At 41.4% G+C, this 24,277-nt stretch overlaps 1 protein-coding gene across 5 annotated transcripts in view; it reads right to left on the reverse strand.

Annotated features, from left to right (window-relative positions):
- LOC113989093 (aminopeptidase O (putative)) overlaps positions 1 to 24,277 on the reverse strand; it is a 149,869-nt gene that overhangs the window by 8,793 nt on the left and 116,799 nt on the right. For 3 of the 5 annotated variants that reach the window (XM_027723341.2, XM_027723338.2, XM_027723350.2), the window contains one exon: positions 13,326 to 13,442. In XM_027723341.2, coding sequence (XP_027579142.2) covers positions 13,326 to 13,442 — 117 coding nt within the window. Of the gene's footprint in view, positions 1 to 10,807; positions 10,907 to 13,325; positions 13,443 to 24,277 lie in introns of those variants that run through there. The other 2 variants (XM_039381668.1, XM_039381669.1) reach the window with 2 other exon arrangements.

The following is a 24,277-nucleotide window of genomic DNA, read 5'->3' on the forward strand; positions in this document are numbered from 1 at the left end:
CCAGGGGCTCCCCCACGGCTTGTGTGGGACCTCAGGGAGGAGAGCACGGGCATCAGGGCTGGCAGGGAGGGGCAGGGGGTACCCTGGATAACGTGGGCTGCACTCACACCTTGGTTCTCTCCTGCCCCTGCCCACGACAGCCACGGTTCCCAGACCTCAGCTACAGCAAAGGCATTAATTCCCCAGATACTCCAGTGCACTATAAAGAAGCAATTTTTCTGGGATGCTCCGCGCCCTAGGCTGATTTCATGAACATAAGACTTTTAGTCACATAACAGTAGTGTGGAAAAAAATAATTCAATTCCCAGAGTCTCATCCAATGCTTAGAGTGGGAAAAGTGAACCAGGCCCCACATCCTCCCAGCCCCGTGAATGAGTCATGTGAGCAGGCACTGTTGACAAAACAGACTCAAAAGGAAATTTTGAAAACTGAGGAGCTTGTGGTAGGACTGAGCTAACCATACTGCATCCTGTGTGTACTCTTCGTGGCTTTTCTTTTCCTCCCAGGAGCAAATACTCAGTGGCAAAAATAAGAATGCATTAGTCCTCTCCCAGTTTTCTCCCTGCACGTTTCTCTGAGCTGTTCTGCACAGTTCAGAGATGCACACCATATGTCACTTTGGCTGCTTACACCATGAACAACAAACCAAACCTGAAAAGTAATTTACAGCAATCCATCCTGTTATTGCTGGCAGAAAGCACACAGGACTTTTCTGGATCTGAAGCAACACCTTCAACTGTCCAACCACCCACACACACTGTTACTGGTCTGGCAGCTGCAAGGACCCACATGCCAAAGTTGGAAACACAATTTCTTCCCTTAGCCTGCAGGAGCTGTCCTTCCAAGCCCATGCCTGACCCTCCCCAGGATGGGGAGCAGTGGACACAGGGGTGATGGGGGCCTGCTGACACCTCAGGCTCCTCCTGGATGGATCCTCATGGCTTGGAAACAGTTTTTTTTTCCTCCTGCCCTGCTTCTGGAGGTGGTGCAGACATTGCCACTGCCAGCTTCGTAAGCTAAATAAAGTTTGTTACTGTGATTTCTGCAAGACACTACTCCTATTAGTAGTGCATTTCTGAGGCACAGTCCAGTGGCGGGAAGATACTGAGACAGTGACTGTCTCAAGTACAACATTTGATTTTCATAAACATCAACCACACTGAGATGTAAATATTGGCTAGCACCTCAACAGAACATCTTGGAAAGGATGCTGCCAGACAACAGAGTTCTAAATTTAGGAGCAGCATCTTATACAAATAACTCCAGGGGCCTCATAGTACCTTTTAATTTCATTTTAATATAAATATTATTTGTATCTCAAACATTACCTGTTTGAGTTACAGTGCCATGGAAGATAACAGGAAACCAAAATTATGCTTAGTCTGTTTTCAGACAATACAAGCTGCTGCATGAGATTAGTTAAGGGAAATAAATACTTACATAAAATATACTAATAATCCATCTCTAAGGACAGTCCTCTTGTTTCAGCAACCTGGGCCAAGACCTTTGGGAAATGGTGCTTGAAGCTGATGGACTAAACCCATCTAAGGCATCACATGGATGGCTTGACTTTCGAAAGAAAAGCTCCCAGTGACATACATACCAGGGAAACAACATTTTTGAGCCATTTTCAACACATCTTAAATGAAAGAGATACTATTTTTTTCTGAGCCAGGTGATAAATTCCTTTATCTAATCCATATTATTCTCCCCTGTGCCACACAATCACAGAATGGCTTGTGTTGAAAGGGATCTTAAAGATCATCCAGTCCCATCCCCTGCCACGGGCAGGGACACCTTCCACTAGACCAGGTTGCTCCAAGCCCCATCCAACCTGGTCTTGGACATTTTCAGGGATGGGGCACCCATAATTTCTCTGGTCAACCTGTTGTACTGCCTCACCACCATCACATTAAAGAATTTTTTTCCAAAAACATCTAATCTAAAACATCTAATCTAAACTTGCTCTCTCTGAGTTTGAAGCCATTCCCCCTTGTCCACTCCCTCCAGGTCCCTGTGAAAAGTCTCTCTCCATATTTCCTGTAGGCTCCCTTCAGGTACTGAAAGGCTGTAACTGGGTCACTTTAAAGCCTTCTCTTTTCCAGACTGAACAATCCCAGTTCTCTCAGCCTTTCCTCATAGGAGAGGTGCTCCATCCCTCTGATCACCTTGCTGACCCTCCTCTGGACTCTCTCCAGCAGCTCCATGTTCTCCCTGTGCTGTTCCCCAGGGCTGGAGCAGCTCTGCAGGGGGGTCTCACCTGAGGGGGCATAGGGGCAGAATCCCCCCCTTGACAATCAGACAAGCCTAGAAAACATCCTCAAAGAAAGCTTCACATGCTACATTGCAATGATCAGGCTTGCTTGTGTTCTCAATCATAAAACAAAAAATAAATATTTTACTTCTGAGGTCTACCAGTAAGATTTAGAAAACAAGTAATTTAAACCATGCCTTTGTTAAGAGGAGAAAGGAAGCTAGACTTTACTAAGCCTTTTGGTCTGCAAACAGGAGACTGGCTTCAGGGAAAATGAGTACATTTTGCTAATAGCTGGATCCAATTTAACAGGCGCCATGAGACAACAAATCTAAATCACTGAACAAAAGCAACATACTTAGAGACCTTAGAAAATGGGGTACTTTGAAATAAATAGAGTAAGCTATTGTGCAACAAAATGGAACCTTTATTAAAGGTATGAGGCATATGTGACTTTTATAAAACATAACAACTTGGCTCTTAAATGTTAATTAAAGAGCCCCAGAGGTCAGACTACAGTCTTTTTTCCATAGAGGAAAAAATACACAGAACTTTTCCAAATAACCAAGCTATGCTACTACAGATTAGTCTTAATTAACAATAAGGAAGCTTTATCTCCAGAGCACCGGAATTTTGTTCTGCTCCATCTGAAAGCATTTATCTCCAGTCTCTTCCTATCTACACATAAATTGGATTCAAATATTAGATCATTTTCCTAGATAATTAAGGAACAACACCACATGTTACAGGACAATACTTGGACTAAAGAACAGGTTTTAAATTGCTTTTGCTTAACATGGGATAATTACAGTTTAAGAATTGCCAATTTTACAGTGCATTTAATGACTTTTTTGCCCCCTCTATCTTAGCTGAAATAGTTACACTTTAATACACCAGCCAGGTTGCACCACAGACTTTTCATTCTATATAATCTGATTTTCGAATGGGCACTCCTGTCTTTTATGCCACAGTACACTCATGCACGTGAATTTGATTTCATTGCCACTTGCCCAAGTAAGGGATGCTGAAGCAGCTCACAAGGAGCAATGAAACAGCCATGTTACAACTGTGTTGACAGAATACCAGTCTGGCAATCTGAAAAAGTGTACTTATTAGCCAAAAACCTACTGGATGCAAGGAGAATGGATGCATAATTTTGGCAAGGATTCCGTAATTGTGATTATTTTGTACACCAAGGGTTTGTCAGAAGACTCCATTCAACACCCCATTTTCCAGAGCTATAGTCCAAGTGAGGATTTAACCTTGAATTCAAAAACCAGCTTTTGGTAGCCTTACTCCTGCTGGATTTTACTGTGAGCACTGGGATGGACCCCTGTTCAGCAGCTGGACCCGAGGCAGATGGAACTCCCTGAGCTCCTCGTGCCCTGCCCTGGCCCCCACTGGTTGCACAGGCAGACCCCAGTGCCGATTCCTGAAGCCTTGGACAACTTCCCTTCCCTCTGTGCATCCCAGCATGAGTGTCTTTGCCCACTGGCAACCCAGCAAAATGAAGCACTGTTATTCAGGAAACCCTAAGGCAGCAATGGGCTGGCTAATCAAAATTTTCATCAGGAGTTAATTGTCTTTCTGCAGGGAACTTTGTAGGTCTAAAATAATTTAAAATCTGGAGTACAAACTGCTCACTAAAAGATCACTGAAAAGCTAATTTTAGTAGAATACCAGACTTTAAATTTTGGTAATATGGGTATCAATATTCTACTTTCTGTATTTCATTTTACTCCTTCTGATTTGTACTTCTGCACAAATCAAGCAATTGCTCACTATGAGGGGTGTTGACAACAGGGGAGAAGGACTTGCAGGCCTCATTTCTCCCTTCTCCACTCACCTGCACTGATGAAGGAGCCATTGGTAGAGCCCATGCAACAACTGCATTTTATTTAGTAAGAGAAAAGAAAGATGTTGTACAATCAAGTTTTTGAAAGGCAAAAGTTGCTTGTTCAACATCAGCCCATGGGACAGCTGGTGGTATTTGAAGCTGTACTTGTGCCAGTGGTCAGGCAGCACAATCCCACAGCTCTGCCAGCCTCAGGGAGCAACAGATGCCTGCTTTTCCTTCTCACCTTTACAAAAGTGATTATGGGCATGTATTTCCTTCCCATCCCTTTTCCTCCCCTCCAACCACATGCTCCTGTTGTAGTATTCACCCAGTTCTACACAACGCAACTGAACTTTACTATTAAAAAGTTTCTGTAGTACCACACCCTTGCTCAAGAGTAACCTGATAAGCTCCCACAGACCATAAACATGACCCCACTTCCAAATTAAACAGGTACCTTTCCCACAGCCAGTGCTGGAAGTTCTTTCCTCCATAAGCATACAGAAGCCTGGGAATCACAAAACATGCTGCTTCAGAAAGCCCAAGCAGGGCAGGGGGCATCCCTGCTGCTCTCCATGATCAGAAGGGCACACCGACCTAAAGACAGCACTTCAGGACAAGATTCATTCTTGGCAATGAGGCAGATGCTGAGGGCTTGCTTGGAGAAGACAAATGTCCTTTTTGTCCCACCTCAGGTTCACAAACAGAGAGCTCCCAATTACAGAGCAGACACTCTTCTCCCTATGTGGGCCCCATCTGTGATCAATGACAGCTGTGTTGGGAGAAGAAAAATTTTCCAAAAGAAGTCAGAAAAGGCAAGAGACTAAGAAACCATGTCTAATCCCTTTTCAAAGGTGGCACAGGCCGTGCCTCTCTTCTGATGTCAAAGCTCTCACTGAGAATAAGTAAGTGGCTTGGTTGGGATGCCTAATGCTGTAATCTCAATGCTCTTCAGCTCTGCCAACCTGGCCTTGGACATTGCCAGGGATGGGGCAGCCACAGCTTCTCTGGGCAACCTGTTCTAGCATCTCACCACTCCTGCAGTAAAGAATTTCTTACTAATAGCTAATCTATCTTTCAGTTTGAAGATATTACCCCTTGTCCTATCCTAACAATATCTCTGCAAGCAGCAGAAAATTTTTTTTGTATCAACATAGCAAGTGATTCAAATACTTCCTCTGACCACTGTCTTTCCCAGCTGTCTCTGGACAGAGGCTGCTTACAGTTTTTACCCATACAGTGTCTGCATAAGTGTTTGAACATAAGTTATTTACATATGCACATGAAAGTGTGCTGGGCTTATAAAACCATACATTACAGTGGGAAAGAGCACATAAACACATACATCAGATGCAGAATTCCAACTCTGAAGAGTCTGAGATCAAGCACATGAACTGTCTGTTACCAATTATGATTAAATTATAACTCTTGTTCAGCAAAAGGAAAGGCTGCTGCAAGTATTAAGGCAACAGTAAGCTACCCTGTTTGCCTATGCCCCTCTCTCCATCCCTCTGCTTCTATCATCTCCTCCCTCCTGTAACTAGAGGCAACAAAAAGAGTCTTCTTTTTATCTTTGGTCTCCCACAGAGACTGTGGTCAAATCATTTGTTATTTCCAAGCAAGATTACTGTCACAGATGGAATCTGGAGCTCTATATGAAAAAAAGACTCAAATTCCAAGCAATGAACAACGTGGCTGCCTGGTTTTTCCACAGCTTAGGTCACACCCAGTCTATTCAGTCTATGCTCACGACCTTCTAATTTCACATAGTTTAAAACCTGACTTCCAATTTTCAAAACAATTAAACATAAGATTTTGACTCCAAAGACAAAGACCTTTCACTATCACACACCCCCCTTCTCCAACCCCAGCAAAAATTCATGAGAAATACATTGATTTTATAAACTAAGAAGGAATATGGTCATTCCTGCAATGACAACACTTGGATTTTACTCCGTGTTACACATTTTTAAGTCATCTCCTCCTCTTCTATTCCCTGCTGCTGGATTACAGTGACTGTTGTTGCTCAGGATGATGCTCACACCATGTTGGACACAACAAAATTCCTCCCCAGCACCACTGCAACTCCAAACGGCACAGAGCTGAAAGGAGCACAGCAGACTATCCCCCACAAGTCAGTGACTGAGTGGTGGAACAAGATGTGTGGCTGAGGCAACGATGTCAGAACCAGCTATGGTCAGCAGTTTTGAACTGTCCCGTTTCTTGAACTATTTAGACCTCAGAGGGCAGAGCAGCTTTTTTCTGATTTGTGGTCCTATTCAAGCATAACCTGCATCTGCAGGCAGTCTTTAAATCAGGAATGAGAAGTACTAGATGAGCTATTTGGAGGAAGCCTCAAAATAGGTTTATTTTAAATAAGAAGTATTTTCAGATTTTTTTTCCCAGAACTAAAAAACCAAACCAAACCAAACCAAAACTCTTCCCACCCCTCCTTACGCCCCCCCAAAAACCAACCCAACCCTAACTGCTGATAGCTAGGGGATTTTGTTTGTGCTTAAAAAGAACCCACACCCTTCCTTGACATCATGGCCACTATACCAGTGCTTCATTTATATGCAAACAGAATAATCTTTTAAATTTCATGACAAGGTCAGGTTTGTATTACAGTGCTGTTTGTACTCCCCTACACAGAATACTGTATAAAATTTTATATAAATCAGTTGCATCGAATTCAGAACACCTTTGGGATTGAGTTCAGAAGCCCAGAGGACTCCACCACTTTATTCTCCTGCTGGACAGCAGGACATAGAATTATCTCCAATGCCTTCCTCCATGGATTATCTGCATAAGCAGTAAAAAGAGGCCAAATCAACCCAGTTACATACTTGGTTCCCTCTTACCATCAGCTCCCCTGCTTTCCAAGTCTCACTAAGTTGCTGGGCTGCCAGATAAAAACGAAATTAAGTCCAAAACCAGTTAGAAAAATAAGGGGTGACAAGTGCCCAGCAGCAGTGATGGCACCAGTCGGGGGCACAAACACTCCTGTCCATGTCTCTCAGCAGCCAGGGAGATCCCTGGGGACAAACCTGCTGCTGCTGCCTCTGCAGGGGCTGGGACCACAACTGCTGACAGTGCAAAGCTATTTTCAGTGCTCCACAAATCCTGTGCTCTGATCGTGCCCTTCAGCTAATGCTGAGGGAGGGATTTGCTGTTCTTAAGTGGCTGGAAAAGCCCCCCTACTTCACATGTAGCAACAAATCAGCCCAAGTTATAGCTGCTGGAGATTATCCTTGGTTCAGTCTCACGGATTCATCCCAACACACCCATTCAGCCACGACAGGCACATGAGTCAGAGTCTCACGGGACGACTCCCACTGCTCTTACTGGAAGAGCTTTTCCCTCATCTTGTTCCAATTTTCTCAGCTTCACACTGAATTTTGGACCTCATCTTTGGCAAGCAAGTCGTAGAAGCTACTCTTTTCAAAGCTCTTTTCATTGGAAAAAGATCCAACTCCTGCACATGCACACTTGTGAAAAACTATCTTAATTAATATCAGTACCAATACCACCTGTGCCAAAGAGCCTGCATTTTGCATTTAGATGCAACATGAAGAACATGAAACAGGCTGAAGACTCAAAATTTATCAGAATCACAGAGGACCTTTTGCAAGTGGCTGCTGCTTCAGTCAATACATTTATCAGGGACAGGGATAATTTACAGTACCCTGAAATTAGTGAAAATGGGAAAGATTTTCTATGACAAAGATATATTCCTTGTTAGGGTTTGCTAGGGGAAGTATGAGGAGAAGGGCTGGGAAAGAAAAGTGTATTTCTACGAGGATGTGTGTGAAAAGCATCAAACTAATGCTTCACTTTGTGAAAACTTGCATTTGTTCTCTCTTTTTTCTATTTCATGTAACAAAGGTACTGTCTCAGTAATGGCTGGGTATACAAATCTCAAATATGATTTATTCCAGAAACAAACCTGGCATGCAGACTGAATCACCTAGAGAGCCTTTTCTAGGTTCCAAATTCCTAAATATTGAAGTGCTAATTGCAATTCGATTGCAAATAAAAAAATCATTCAATGTAACCTCACCTATCTCTAGTGGCACAATAATGCTCTGAATAAAACACTCAGAAAGGAAAAGGCAGGTGGAATTTATTTTGCATTCCTCGTAAATTTTCACAGCAGCTTTGTAAGTCCTGCAAAACATACTGTCATATCCAAAATAAGGCATCTCCTCCTGATTTGACTTGAAATTCAATAATAAACTGTAGGTTTAAATACAAAATAAGTACAAGAAACTATTTTTTACTTTTGCAGAAACAAAAACAAACTACTGTATTCACAAGAAAGTAATGTCCTGTACTGTGGTCATCAGCTCAAGCTGTCACCTTTTCCATCTACTGAGTTTCATACCAACAGTGACATCGTGGATCTCTCTGTTTGGTTGCAACACCACTATCTGAATCATGTCTACCTGTTGCTCCACAGTCCAGTCAGGGACTGGTAGGCCTGTGGAGGTATTTGCAACACATTAGTAATTTTATTCCAAAGCTGGAGGCTGCTCCTGAGCCCTTGCCCCAGGGCAGGGCTGCCCCAGTGGCTGTGCTGAAAGGAAAGCTCACCAAGTACCTTGTGCAAGTGTGAACTGAACTTTTCCCAGCAGTTCCCTTTTCCCACCCAGTTTTACAGTGCAGTCTGCAGAGCTCTGTTCCATGAGGGTGCCTTCAAACAATGCCCAGCCCCAGCCAGGACAGCTGAATTGTGCAGGCTGAGAATGTGCTCAGCTCCAGGCAGTTGCCATCGCATGGGAAGCGACCAGAATCCATCTGTACTTCCACGCCTGCCAGCTTTCTACAGGCTAGGACAGATCAATGAATCAAAGTTATTTTGTCCTAACAGAACTCTCACCACTTCTGGGATCCCAAGCACCTTATATGGTTTGTATTAGCATGACTGGATTTCTGTCAGTGAAATAAGATGCCACCACTTTATAGCCCTGGCCTCCCAGGCAGAGCTCCTGCACAATGCAGCAGTTGTGTGAGAATGGCTCTGTGCCACCCACATGACTGACCACGTTATGATCTTAACTCATTTCACTCACAGGCACTGCAGAAACAGCTCTAGCCTCTCTTCTCTCCCCAAAATATACCACATTATGATCCTGAATACAGGGAAAGCATTATATAAGCGAAGAGCATTTCAGTCAACTTGCTGAGACAAGGAAAACCAACAAAGAAACTTTCCATATGCTGTGCAGGCAAGATATTTTATTTAAAAAAAGTGATACCTACAGTAGGAAAGAAAAGAAAGTTGACTCTACAGTGAAAAATCTGGGGAAACACACCATAAATCTTTCTGCTCCATCCACATTCTGTATTTTTTACAGAATTACTGAATTATTAGATAATTCAGTGACAAGTAAAACACACTTGCAGAAACATTGTCAAGTCTTAAATAGGACTGAAAGTGCCTCACCCACTGTTCTTCTCCTACGGCCTATGTGATCTCCCTCTTGACTTTTTCACTATTCTGCAGGCCACTCAGCCATCCTGTGACATTGTATGCACACATTACAGGCCTATCTGACCAAATGAAGAACAGAAACAATGACAGGGCTCTTCTACTTAAAAATTAACAGATATTGCAGTGTTGTATTTTGTAGCTAACTGACTCCATTTTATTTAAATGAAAGTCCTCAATAGCTTAGTCAAATCAGAAGAGATGTCATCAAGGTTAGGCAGATTTAAACAAATACTAGCAACCCAAAACTTTCCAAGTGTCCACATTCTGCCAGACCCTGGATATTGAATAAATGAAATAGCTGTATAGAACAGCCACCTTGGAAAGAAACAAAACAAAAATAACCCCAGACCCACCTTCAATTCTGTTATGCTACTGTGCTGTGTGATGGCAACTGCAGCTGCTGCTTAACAACATGTCCCATTTCTCCTCAGACAGCTGAACTTTCAGCTGGACTTTGTCATGTTCAAACTGCAGCCAGCTTCTATAATGCTTCTCCTGGATGCAGGATGTGGTACATCATGGAGACGTCTGTAGAGCCTGTCTGTGAGCTATTTTGTTATGTAGTGGGAAGCAGCATAGTAAGAAATTAGGGAACAAGAAGGAAAAACTGAGGACCAACTCCATATAATTGCCTCCCACTTGTCTGACAAGGTCTGAGCCACAATGGATTCCAGGCACAGAAAGAAGATGGAAAAATGGCTTTAAACTTTGAAACATTCATTGCTTTCAAAACACTGTTCAAAGGTATCTTGGATATGCTCAATTCAAATAACTCACATCAGTGAATTAAATCTCTGGAAAACAAACTTTTGTAGTTTGGTGTTTTCTCAGATGTTCCAAGGTTTGAAGTGTAAATGGAAAATGAAATCATGACTTGTTATAGAAGTGGACTGCAAAAAGCACGAGAGAGTCACAAATTCTGCAGTTTGGCAGATGCCCTGCAAGCCTCTCTTGGCATCCAAGCCTGGGGCAGACCAGATTTAAGCCATCAGCTTAAAACGAGATTTAAACCATCAGCACTTGTGGCTCTTGTGGCTCAGAAGTTATGCACTGTGAATCAGAAATACCTTACAGAACTTGTTTGGTTTGGTTTAAGGTTTTTTTTGTTAGCTGAAGCATTTAAATCAGTGTCTGCCTTAGAAGGGAGAGGCTGCCTACCTGCTCTGATCCTACATATCTGCAGTGAGACCCAATTTGAGAGAGGACAGGAACTACGCTGAGCTGCTGAGAAGACCCTGGGCAGGACCAGCTTGAGCACTCCTTGAAGAGATAAACCCTTACACTCCAGGCAAAGGCTGAGTCACACCTCTCTGCTTCCTGACTGTCACAAAGAAATCAAGACAAGTTAGACAACCTGCTGCAAACCCTCTTCTTCTTTTTTAAGCAAAGTGTTCAGTGTTACAGTGTTCAGTGGTCAGGAGTACCAAACAGTGCTGCTGGCAAACCACTGGCTGAGCACAGACTCACATCCCTCTGTGAGTGCAGACATCACCAGGGGTGCAACACTTTACAACAACAAACATGCTCCACTTTAAAGTAATATATGGATGCTTCAGCAATACAGATAGAAAAGCTTTAAGAAATATGAGTCAGGACTTCCCGTGCTGTACTTGTGCAGGACAGAAGGACCCCCAGTAACAAGCTGCAAACTCCTAAGCAGGCAGACAAAATTTTATGTACAAATTTTAAGACCAAACTTTGTTTAAAATACAAAAATGGACAGAACGCAGTTGACAATCTCATTTACAAAAATCCTGGAATAAACCCTCTGACACTGACAGTTTTCTTATTTTTATTGGCCTGGCTGCAATTTTTTTTATGGTTTTATTTTTAATGATCCATTTTTGATGTTTAGTTACTGATAACACTTGAACTGCAGTAACACAAAAGGATGACTGTGAGTGATTTGCGTCTTCACAAATTAAATTTAGACAAGAACAGGCTCGGACTGCAGTTCTTTTGTCCCTGGGTAGTGACACTAATAATCCCCTATGCACACACTGGAGAATGGGGCAGGAACAGTCCCTTCCTCAGGTATGTGTGGCCATGGGAGCTAACGTTCCCTTTAAAGGACTGTAGGTGTCTGGTGTCTGATGACTGGTAAAATGCTAATGGTAATGTTATCTCAGTTGTACTTCTAAGTAAGTTGTCTGCTAAGCCCTTGGTTTCACCTTGTAAAATAAAACAGAGATTATGTTCATTTCATAGAGGCCAAAATTTTGTGGGTTTGTTTGGGTTTTTTTAAACAAAAAATTCTGTCAGACTGCTTGTGTACTTTTACATGACACTGCAATGAAAAAGAAAGCATGAAAGTGGAGAGAAAGGAAAAACCTGAGAAACTGAAGCTTGTGGCCTGGTGCTCACAATTCACAGGCATGAAGCAGCAACACCACAGCTATTGCTTTGATCTATCTCCCTATTAATCCCTCTTCCCACAATAGAACCACTGACATTTCACTGGTATTCAGATGTGATTAAAATATATTCTAATACCTAGAAATAGAAATGTTGGTTCAAACACTAATTAAAACCAAATATAGCATTTGGAAAACTGCATCAACAAAAAAGTAAAAGGGTGGAGTAAACAGCAGCAGTCGAAATGTTGCCCCTTTTTTCTTTTTCCTCTGAGAAAAAGATAGACCTCTGTTCTATAGATTTTTATGTTAATGTTTGGATTTCCAAATGTTTACAAGCATCCACCCAGCACTTCAGCATAAGAGTAACAAGACAGACTATGCTCTCTCCTTCAATTCTGATTATTGCCATAAAGTTCCAATGATAACAGGGCAAGTCATGCACACTGACTTTCTGCAGCCTTCATGGTAGTTTTCAATTAAATGTTAAGTTACCTCATTCCCACATTAGTTTGATCATATGCCACTTCACAACCAACCCTTGTTTCTATATACATGTATCTACACATCCTTTATTTTCCTGACTGATTCTACCTTCTTACCCTCCCTCCTGCATTACTATCTCCTTGGAGCAAAGGCTTATTGCAAGGCAAGGGGACTTTACAGTTTTGCTGCCTTAACTGTCAAAACTCTCACAGCTTGAGAAAACCATAGCCAGCTCACAAAATAGCCAGCTCTGCACGTGGTGGTAAATATGTACTGGTTTGTCCCCCAAAGACACAGAGCACTTTGGAGCAGGGATGGAGCCTTTACAATATTATATAAAGCAGTGTTTTCCTCAGGGAATGTTCATATCACTGGCACTTACTAGAGACAACTGTAAAGAACTGAATCTCCCTTAAACTCAAGCCCCAAACCAGAGCACACCACTGTCTCTCTGGAGAGCCGAGTGAGACTTCTGAGCACACAAAGAGGGACAATATGAGCTGAAAATGGGGAATAATAATTTTAGAACATGACAGACACATTTGGAGACAACATCACAACTAAACGAGACCGGGCTCTACTATACAGTCAGCATGCTACATGAAAAATTGAACACTTTAGCAAATGTGCTGCCTGAGGTGCCTGTACAACAGTTTGGACACCCAGGCTGGCCTCTGCTCCCTTGGTGTGCAAACACACCTGAGCCTACACAAAACACACAGACACACTAAGTCGTTAAGGCACGTGAAGATGCAACAATAGCGGAGTTCAGATCATCCAATTTCAGATTTAGGCATGTGAAAAGAGAGTTTGGGTAAGCCTGGTTCCTGGTGAACACTGTCACTCTCAGGCAATAACACAATGGTGTGTGTTGGGTAGATTTTTTCTGAAGAGACTTACCTCAGCATCCTGCTCCCGGAGCTGGTATGTTCTCTCCAAGCACTGCAGTGTTCTAGGACACAATGTCTTCTCCTCCAACAGAGACTCCAGAAGTAAGACCAGCTGGTCAGGGAGAAGCTAAGAGAAAAATAAATGCCATGTGTGAATGAAGATCTCTACTGACTGAGCAATTAAATGGAAACAAACCACAGAGGACAGGATTGTGATAACGAGTACTTCCAACATGTGCTCAAAATACAACATGGACTTCTAGCTGGTTTCTGAAAATCCTCAGGGTTCATGTGTCTGTATTCTGAAAGATTGTGCTGGGGCACAATTAAGACTAGTTTGTCATGGTTTTCGTTACTGTGGTTAGGTCAGATTTAAAACATGTTTATTGAAACATAATCGTAGCTTAATAAGTAAGATTTGTATTGAATGAATAAACTAAGTAATTCCATTTTGTTTGGGCTTGGAAGAGATAAGAAGAGAATCATTTACAGTGCACAATTTCAGGAATCAACTAGGCACATGAATGTATAATTTTTTAGAGTGGCATTTTTATCTCATATATAAGCATTTGCAGGATACATCTACAGCAAACAAAGAAACACAGCACAAATAAGTGACCCAGAGAACAAGTGTTGTAATGACACATTTTGAGGCACATTTGCGGGCAATGAGTCCCAAGTCATTCATCATCACATGGTAAAGATACATGAACATTGTGTGGATATATATATATACAATAGTTAGTTGCCTGAACCTATGATTTTCAACTTGAACCTAATGTAACCTAAAAAGAAAAAGCATAAGAAGTCTGTTGTAGCAAGTGCTTAAGTGCTTTGTTTAATAGGCTTATTGGATGAACAAATAAATAATTCAAACAGAGCTCAGAGAGAAATTACACCAGCTGCCAAAAAAAAAAATCTACTGGAAATTCAGGATTCAAGGTGATCAGTCAGAAGTTGTTTATATGCCCCATAACTTTCCCCATTATTCATCATTGCAGGGCACCAAGAGAGAAAGGGGAAAGGAAGGAAGGATGTCAGTTTAAGTTTTTGCAAACAAAAAGAAACCAACACTGTTCAATTCTAATGTTCTGAAGACAGACTAATGAAAAAAGACATCCAGTTACTCTGACACCACCTCCAGCTTTTACCACATCTGGACTTTCTGCTCCCACTTTGCTGCCTGCCCATGCCCCCAGCCCTGCTGAGCAGGGATGAATTTGGCCACAGGAAATGCCTGACATCCCACAGCCAGGGTTGTTCACGTGGACCGAGCAAGTCTGGATCCCTGATCTCTGACAGCAAGTCCATGAAGATACCACAGATCTTCTGTGGAGATTTTAAGGCTCTGCCTCACATTTTGATTTTCATTTTTTTATTATTCAAGTTAGTTGCATTCTTGAAGACTAAAAAAACCTCACATCTTACTGGCTCCTACTGGAACATTTTCTAAGTGATACCAAAGCCTGCTAAGAAAATGGCACATTAAAAATGGTCAGACATTTAAAAATATTGACTATTTCAATTTCAGGACAACTACTAAAATGACAGTTTGGACGTTTATTACATAGGTCAACAGCAGCTGCCTGGGGGTTGGTGAGACAGGCTAAAAAATATAAAAGGGAAAGCTTCTGGGAAGTGGTTCTGCTTGGAAACTGAATTAATTCTGAACACTAATAAAATCTGAAATGTTGCAGAACGCCACACACAAAAAGGTAACTTTTGATTTAGAAAGCTTTGCCTGCTAACTACAAAGACAGCAGAACAGTATTTAATTTAACTACAGAACAGCTGCTCAAATACATAGGTGCAGACCAGCTGAGGGTTACTATTTTATAATATATTTCCAGTGTAATAGCTATACGGATTCAGCCACAGAAAGATATTGTTTAGGGAAACATTACAGAATCTCACTAAAGCCAACAAGAGCAGTAGCAGAGCAGCAGCCATGCCCTTAATTACCCCTGCCTAGTGCTGCATCATGGCTGAAGACTTCCCGGAATTATAGGATAAACACTTATCAGTTCAGATTTGGGACTGCAGAGTAAAAAAACCAATCAATCAAACAAAACAAACCCCCCCACCAACAATAATAAAACCGAAACCAAACCAACCAAGCAAAAAAAAACCACAAAACCCAACCCAAACCTGCCTGAGCTCAAGAAGCATTCGGCCAATGCTCTTAGGCACACAGGGGGATCTTTGGGGTGCCCTGTCAGGGCCAGGAGCTGCACTCAGTGATCCTGATGGTCCCTTCCAGCTCAGCATCCTCTATGATTCTATGATATGAGAACGTGGCTTCTGCTATTTACCCCCGTTCCAGCTGCTCAAGATTACACTGTACAGGCCAGTTTCCAGCTCGAGGACTAATGACAGTCCAAGGCAGGAGCGCAAACCCCAGCAGAGGATGGGGGCACGGGCAGAGGAACTGCAGGCTCCTCACGGCACTGGCACTAGTGGGCGCAGCTCGTTTGTTCTCCAGCTGTTTCCAACACAAGTAAAAGTAGGAACATTCTCTTCTACGTCTTACCCCTTCCTTTCACTAAAAGAGACTCCATCAAAGAGAAAAACCCATCTTAAGCAAAGACACAGAAAGCTTGGCCGAAGTTTCACGACAGAGGCTGCTACAAAATTCACCCAGGGATGTAGAAATCCTCTTTTCCTCAAACAAATACGAATATCACTATCTCCAAAGCAGTTTTTTAATGGTTATAAATAAGCTTAAAAAAATCGCGCTTGAATTTTCTGCCAAAAACCCCACTCTTCTTATTTTTTGTTTTCCCCACTACCATCTTATTTGTCCTGCTCATCTGTTAACTTCTCATCTTCATACCAGGAGAATTGTTTGGGGTCAACTTTCCATTTGTTTGCCTTATGCTTTAATACAAAGGGGCCCATGCTACCAAAACATAAATGCTGTAGAGAACAGAACAAAAATTTCTTTTCAAGTATCATGAAGCCATTTTCCTTTACAACTCATATTCTGTGAATGCATAGTGAAATATCTAACACACATAAAAAAGCACACAACACAGCTACAACAAGTTACACCAGCATAAACTTCACTTTATCAACGTGTTTCCGTGTTAAAGGCATTCAGAAAACAACCATAACACCCTAAACACAGAATTCCAGTGTTCCTCTTAAAGTAAGTTTAAAAAAATCCCCATGCTCTGAACTGCATTGGAGAATGCTCAATCAAAATGTTCAAATATACACAACTATTAAAGCAGATCACTTCAATCAGGAAATGTGGTCAGGATCAAGAAATATTTTCATTACGTCGATGATTGCTGCAACAGGATCTATTTATACTGTAAAGTAGATAGTTCCTGTCCCAACCTATGGCTGCTGCATGGAAATCATAAACTTTTCCCAGGGCTGCCCCTCCCCCAGTTGTGAGCACTGACACTACAAAGACAAAATAAATTAATAACCTGCAACCAAGCACAGCAGAGGTTTTCTGTCATGTCCCATGTAATCAAACATTTTCCCCACTATAAACCTGTATCCCAGCACTGTACACATTATTCTGCCCTTAAGACTATAAAACCTCTGCTTGCAACCTTTTGAAAGAGTTCACTTTGTCCTGCCACTAAACAGCCACTTGTCCCCTGCTCCCCCTATTACCTGATGTGGTTCTTTTAAAGTGTGAATAACACAGCTGTTACCCTTAAAACAAACTGCAGATTATATCATTTATATCAGTGAATATTCAAAACTAGGTCCTGTGTTTGAAAAAGGCAAGATGAAAGAATTAAAGAAAATGTAACCAAATAGAAAATATAACTAAGACTATTACAGAAAAAGCTTACTGTGGTTGAGATTCACAGTACACTAAGTATCTGGGAAGTAAGAAAAGCATACTTTGTATTTTATTCATATCAGCACACAAGACACTCAAGCCGTTATACTGAGTTTACAAGAGTATCTCAATGCATTAGTAGCTTTTACAGGGTTTCTGCAAATAATCTTTGAAAATAATTCCTATGAATTTTCTGAGTACAACCCCTAACCTGTAAAAAAGCACAAAGAAAGCAAATCTTTCCTCTTCCGAGATCTGGTACAGCAGCTACGGAGGTCATCAATGTCACATCCCAAACGACCACCCACGTGAAGGAGTGTATTTATCAATTCCTACATTAACAAATGCAATAAATGCCAGATTCACCCTTTATACTAGAAAAAAAATGCCACTGAAACATTTGACCACTGACCTTTCACAGCCACGAAATGTGACACAGATACATCTATCTGAGTATCCACAGTCCCAGCACTTGCACTGCACCCCTCAGCCAGGACACAAATCACTAAAGTTGTACAGCTGCTATGCTGAATATCCCATTTGCTCCTGCCTGCATTTGAATGAAGTCATTGAAAGCCTCCTTGGAGGGGAAATCTGCCTCAGACTAATGCAGCAACCGATTGACAGTGGCGTGATTTCTATTATTATTCCATTATCACACTGGGATCTGTGCCTAAATGAGCATACTTCCTCCCTGATGCCATTTCCTTTTATCCTGGTTCTAATCTAAAAGTGGATCAATGAGAGTAATATAGATGATGTCACTTCAATTTACAGCCATTGCCTCCTTCTCTAGTAGGCACAGATGGATCGATTCTTCCCAAAAATGGTTAAGAAATGCACAGGGAGATTCTCCTCCGAGAAAAGAGTTCTCTGCTATATTTGTCTGTGTAACCACAGCAAGGAACTGTTTACATGGAGCAAAAAAACGGGGGAAAGGAAAAAAAAAGTCACTACTGTGCACTGGAAAATGCTGGCCGAAATACAAGAAAAACAAGGCCCAACAACACTGAATTAAAACAATTTAACCTTTGAAAATTATACAGAAACATTTGAAGTTTCTAAGGCACAATATATTTCTCCTGTATTTCTTTGGGGAAGGTAGTCTTGAATCCCATTCCCAAAAACATGAAATGTATTTTCATTTACACTTTTACAAAATTTTTCAAAGTCAAACCGAATTCCTTCCCACTCCTCTCTTAGGAAAGAAAGGGAAAACCCCCATTCCATAGTTCAAGGGCTTCCTTAAAACAGAGTTTAATCATAGAATTCTTTAGGTTGGAAAGAACCTCTAAGATCATTGAGTCCAACACTAACCCTGCACTGCCACGTTCACCACCAAACCATGTCCCTAAGCACCAAGTCTACATGTCTTTTAAATACCTCCAGGGATGGTGACTCAACCACTTCCCTGTGCAGCCTGTTCAATTTTCTCATAACTTGCAGATAAGAAAGCAATGCCACTAGTCCAGGAGACAGGATTTATAGGTCCAGGCCATCTCTGCAGCTATACTCAAAACCAGTCAAATGAGTGAATCTCATGTTGTAAACTCTGCCCATAGACAATTTGCCTTGAAGGCTCTTTTCTGCAGGCTAAACAAAAAACTTCTGTAAAACAAATCCCCCATTCCTCAAACTGTCCCGAAAATTGTTAACTCAGAAATTCAAGAAAACACTATTTACTCAACATTTTTAAACTGACTTTGTCACTGTTTACCTCAAAGTTATAATTGTTTACCTCAATATTATTCAGATGCTGATCAGGACAGTCACTTCTTTTAAATAAAAAAGTCTGCCCCACCCCCCAGGGCTAAATGCACTCATATCAGGTAACACGTGAATTCAATAAAAATGTCCACGCTAACAGCTGCTCACTAGCACAGGGTAATACTCTACTGAGGAGTCTCGCTCTGAAAGAACTAGCCTGCAGTTGGATTAATATGCAGAAAAATAATCTGCAGTTGACACAAAAATGCTTTGAACTGGTTTGCAAAGTAAAACCCACCTTTGCCAGAGGCTGACAAAATTTCAGAAGCGCGTAGTCTGTTCAACTTTATTTGGGTCAGTTTGTTTACGACTTTCCTCTTGCTGGAAAATCAGCTCCCCATAAAATGCTTATGAAACATAACTAGTCCTCAGCATATTTAAGAGCAAAATAAATATCTTAGCCTGTAACTGATTCTCATCCACTTAGGAACTGCACTTGTGTGATGTCTCCTCCCGTGTGCAGCTTCTCTCAGTCGCTGCACAGATGACTCTGTCTGTGCTCAGCAACTCATTGTTCACATCCATTTCAAAGACAAAACCCAGGGATCGTGCTGGCTAATTATCATGGGAAAAAAAAATTCCTAGGAACTTGGCTTCAAAAAGCCTTATTTCAAGAAGTAATGACTGCAACAAGTTAATCACCATGTCATTTGTGTCACACTTCCAAATGTTTTTTCTTGGACATTTACGTCTGGCATGACTTGCTTCGTACCAGCAGAACATAAAAATGACACTGAGATCAATTTATTTAATAGACAATTGCACTGGCATTTTGTTCCCAGTTTATAACATAAAAATTAAGGTTATCTAACTGATAACCTGTCAGAAATAATTTTACAGCCACTACCTACTCAAATAGAAAGGACTGGTTTACATATAAACACATTGCTGGATGAAGGACACAAATCCCTGGTTTACTATCTGTGTTGATAGTCCGGTTACACAATACCAGTAAAATTTGTAAAAGGTCAGCCATTGCTACCAGTTCATAACCTGAATTTTTTTTTCTTAAACTGTAGTACAAAGTATTTTCCCATCATTTACTTAATGGAGAGAAGATCCACTTACAAAGAAATTCAACATCTGCAACCTAATATAAATGCACTGAAATGTCAAAAATTATTAAACTTTTATGATCTAACATACTGCTGAGCCAGCAAAATGAAAAACAGGTGGCTTCCCCTACAGGTTCAGTCAGGTTATACAGTGCTTTCTCTCAACCTTAGTTTTTTCAAAGAAACGTTTCACCGTAACTTTACCCTCAAGCATAATAATTCCCTTTTAAGCATAATAGGCTACACATTTCTCCATTCTATCCAGATTATCATCCCTGCCACTTACCACCATGCTTCCAGCATGTACTGCTTCTGCTTTCAGATTAAATGGCCACATCAAGACAAAGTGGACACAAGAAGCCATATTCCACACCTGAAGTCACACATCCCAGGACCATCACTGAGGCATACCTGGAACAGCACTGCTGTGACACAAACTCAAGTTGAAGCTGGCAACAAGATCTTCAGTCACCCCTTCACCTAATCCCAGAAGAGCCCAGCAGTGGAGAGGTGATCAGAATATCAACCCTGTGGTTAATGCTCTCCAGCTGTAGGAGAGCAGCTGGCACTAAGATTACCTTTTTTCTCATCTAACATCCCACACAACACAGGCACTGCAGGGTCAGCAAACTGTCCATCTAACCACAAAAATCAAAGCCAAGAAGACCTCTGGATTTATTTTTCAGACTCTTGGACTACTGCATATTAAAGGATTCATAGAGAAGACCTGCTAACAAGTCTTAGTCAGCAATTGGTGGAAAGATTTCACACTCACATTGTAGCTGGCATGCAAGGATTTGCCTCCTAATTTGTCCACCCAAAACACTTATAGGTCTTAGCTGCTCCAAATCATGTGCTGATGCTGATCACGGCAGCATAAACCACTTTCCTTGAATGATCATTATCTGAAAACCAAAAGGCTATGGGGTGTCCCCTGACACAACAAAGGGAAGTTGCAGACTACAGCAGACACTGAAAACTGAAGAGCTGAAGAACCATAATCACTGAATACTAGTCACAACCATCAGTGAGGGCACCCTCAGGCCTCAGCAGATTTCCTTTATTTTTCTGACTGTAAGTACTAGAAGCAGAAAGATGGACAAAAACTTGAGAGCCAAAGAAAATTAACTCATTTTTCTAAGCTTTGATAAATTGCAAGTTACTGGCCAAGTAACCTCATCCCCAGTACTGAAAATGAAAAATCCTATATCTGGAAACTAGCCCAGGCAGTTAAGCTACCTCTTCAGTCCAAAATATCCTTGCAATAGAACTGAGCAAGGGTTAGCTTGAAGAAGTATCATCTTTTTCCTTGAGAATTTGGCACACAGCTGACAGTTTCTGGAACAGAAATTTGTTCAGCCTATACCTACCAATGCAGGACACAGTCAATGCCCAGAGTTCAGCTAGGATTATGATCTTCAAGGATCACAGGAATTCACTGGGGGTTTCCCAACTTTCTTATGGGTGAATAGGTCTTTGGGAAATCATGTGTTCACCAGAACATGTCCCTCTGTGATAAGTCAAGTACAAAGGTACTGCATCTGCCCCAAGCACGTGGCATCATTCAGAGAAAGAACCTGAAGAAGGAGAGAGAAAACAACTTCTCCTTCCCCTCAGAACTTTCACCAGCCTGGCTGCTGCCAAATAAAGATTTATCAATTTTACTTTGCTCATGGCTGCACAATACAACACCACTTCACCAGGGAGGGCTGTCTGGGGTTCATCATAAAGCACCACTGATGCCACAAGCCTTCCTGAAGGAAAGGATTAAAACAGATGGGATCCTGCACTTCCATCTCTTAACCATTTACTTCTGGAATCCACAAGAATCAATTCTGTTTTCTACCGTTTTTACTTCCAGAACAACATCTGATGAGTGCTTTCATGTTTAATTTTGCCACTTGTCTTTTAAAATTCATACATCAACTGCATTTCCAGACCTCAGCTAGCAATATTTTCTGGTTTGTCTCCGGTGCACTGTGTGTCCAACACAGCCTGTGCATACTCACAACAATTTTTCCAACACTCCACACTAAGCACAGACAACATTACAACAGATGTAGCTCTAGCAGGCTAAAGATGCAGACATGCCAATCCACAACCATCAGCTTTTCTAGAATTCTTTCTTTAACTAAGATCTCAAAATGTCCACGACTAAAACTATCCAGTTGACTGAGAGAACTCTTTCACTCTTTCAGTCACCCAGTTCCACAGCCACTTCTCAGCCCAATTACCTCAGCATCCCAAAATGAAGCCTTTGGCACTTTAGAAGATAACTGGTACCAAACACTGCACCATGACTCCAGCAACACAGGTTACCTTACAGCTGTCACACTGGTCTGTAAGTTCTTACACTGGTTCCCACCACAATCCCCACAAAACCAGGCCCTGCAGCCGACACGGGTGACACCAAGGCAGCCAGGGGAGCTCAGAGGTCAGAGCACAGTGCTGATAATGCCAGCTAATAATGCCAAGGTTGTGAGCTTGATCCCTGTAGAGCCCATTCATTCAGAGTTGGGCTCGATGGTCCCTGTGGGTCCCTTCCAGCTCAGAATGTTCTGGCTGCTGACTGGGGATCACAGGTGACAGCCAAGGCTCTCCCTGTGTTCCACAATTCTCCACTCAAAGCATACTGACTTCTTGAAATGAAGCCTGAATTTGTCAAGGGGTGATCTAAAACCTGCACTGTCAGCTAAAGCCTGGTCACAAGCATCACCACCTCCCACTCCAGATGCAGGGCAAGTGTCTCAGTTTTGCCTGCTCTAGAACAAACACATAGCAACTTGTACTGAAGGGGAAAAGGAAAAGAAAAAAAAAGGCAAAAAAGTGCAACCCTTTCTCCCTCCCAAAAAACCCTTCCTGAAACAAAACACTTCACTGCACACAGCTCTCTCCAGGGGCAGAGAATGAGACAAGGAACAACACACGACATGTTTGTTCATTGCTTAACACATTGGTGAGAGCTACTCAAATCCTATAGTGATGAGTGTGATATGGAATAAAACAGGCTTATCCCATTACTTTATATTGGTGATTTTAAAAATATGCATAAGCTTTTAATTAAAACTGTTGCAAAAGAAAATTAACACTGAACAAAAACAAAATCAAGCCCTTAAAATATCTGAGAAAAAATGGATGAGTGTTGCATGACACCCTTATTATGCACAGTGCTATTTAAAAATACGCTATAGTTATTAGCAAGGATAAAGCTGCCAGATTTCCTCTTTCAAAAACTGTATTTGCCCTATACCAGAGCATCAGAACTAACTATAAAAATAATGAAAGCTTACGGGACATTAACTTTTCCAAACTGCAATTTGACTTCTGGATTTTTAGCTTGAAGGAGTGCAGGAATTAAGAGCCTGAGACAGGATTTTCACACCATTAGCATGCGCAGGAGTAGGGCTTCTAAATAAAAGAAAGGGCAAACCAAAACCTAAAAGTTAGTTGAAATACTAATGTTTTCAGAAGTAATTACCAGATTAAATGAGCTTGAAGTGTGACAAAAGTTTAAGATGTGATTCTGCTCATGTTACTCAGATGAGACTTTCTGTAATGTCAGGGATGATGTGTGAACTATTAAAAGGGATCAGGAGTTACTTTATCTGTGTACTGACTGGTACCTCCACATATAGACACAGCATTAATAATTACTCTTAGATCCAGATAATGGATTTGTTTCTTGACTCATAACTATAGGAAAACTCTATTCAATGTAACAGAATTACACCAAAGCGTTAGCCTCTGAAGAGCTCTCTTGAAAAAAGTCTCAGTTTGTTGGTTTGTATGTATCTGTAAGGAAGATTCGATGAGGTGCTTAAAATACCTTTATTTCAGACCCTCCCTCCATCAGGTTTATGCATCACATTCCAGAGTACCTGGAACCATTTAACATATTTATACAAAATGCAGGTACCTGCAACTTGATTTCCAGAAGCAGGCATAAAGACAAGTTTTCATGCTGAAATGGAAGAGCATTCTATGTTCTCCATTTTAAAACACAGATTTTCTACCATGTTGTCCATCAATCATTTACTGCAACTTTCATTTTTAAAGATACTTGAACATTTCCAACACTTTACAAATGACTGAGGAAGCAATGGGAAAGGCAGTTGTTGCAGAAAAATAAAAATAAATCCTTAGCCAACACCTACACTCTGAAGTTTATTTTTATTCTATAAACATGCAGAGAAAGTATTCCATTTATTGTCATTCATTTCCATCCTTTTTTCCCCCTTAGCAAAAGGTGCTAACATGTGTAAAGCAGAGAGCACTCCGTATTCTGACCTGTGCATTTTTGGGTTCCATCCCAGATATTTAATGCCCTGCTTAAGT

This window comes from Pipra filicauda, unplaced genomic scaffold (genome assembly GCF_003945595.2).
Source record: "Pipra filicauda isolate LSUMZ 115617 unplaced genomic scaffold, ASM394559v2 scaffold236_size1216567_pilon, whole genome shotgun sequence".
Taxonomy (NCBI): Eukaryota; Metazoa; Chordata; class Aves; order Passeriformes; family Pipridae; genus Pipra; species Pipra filicauda.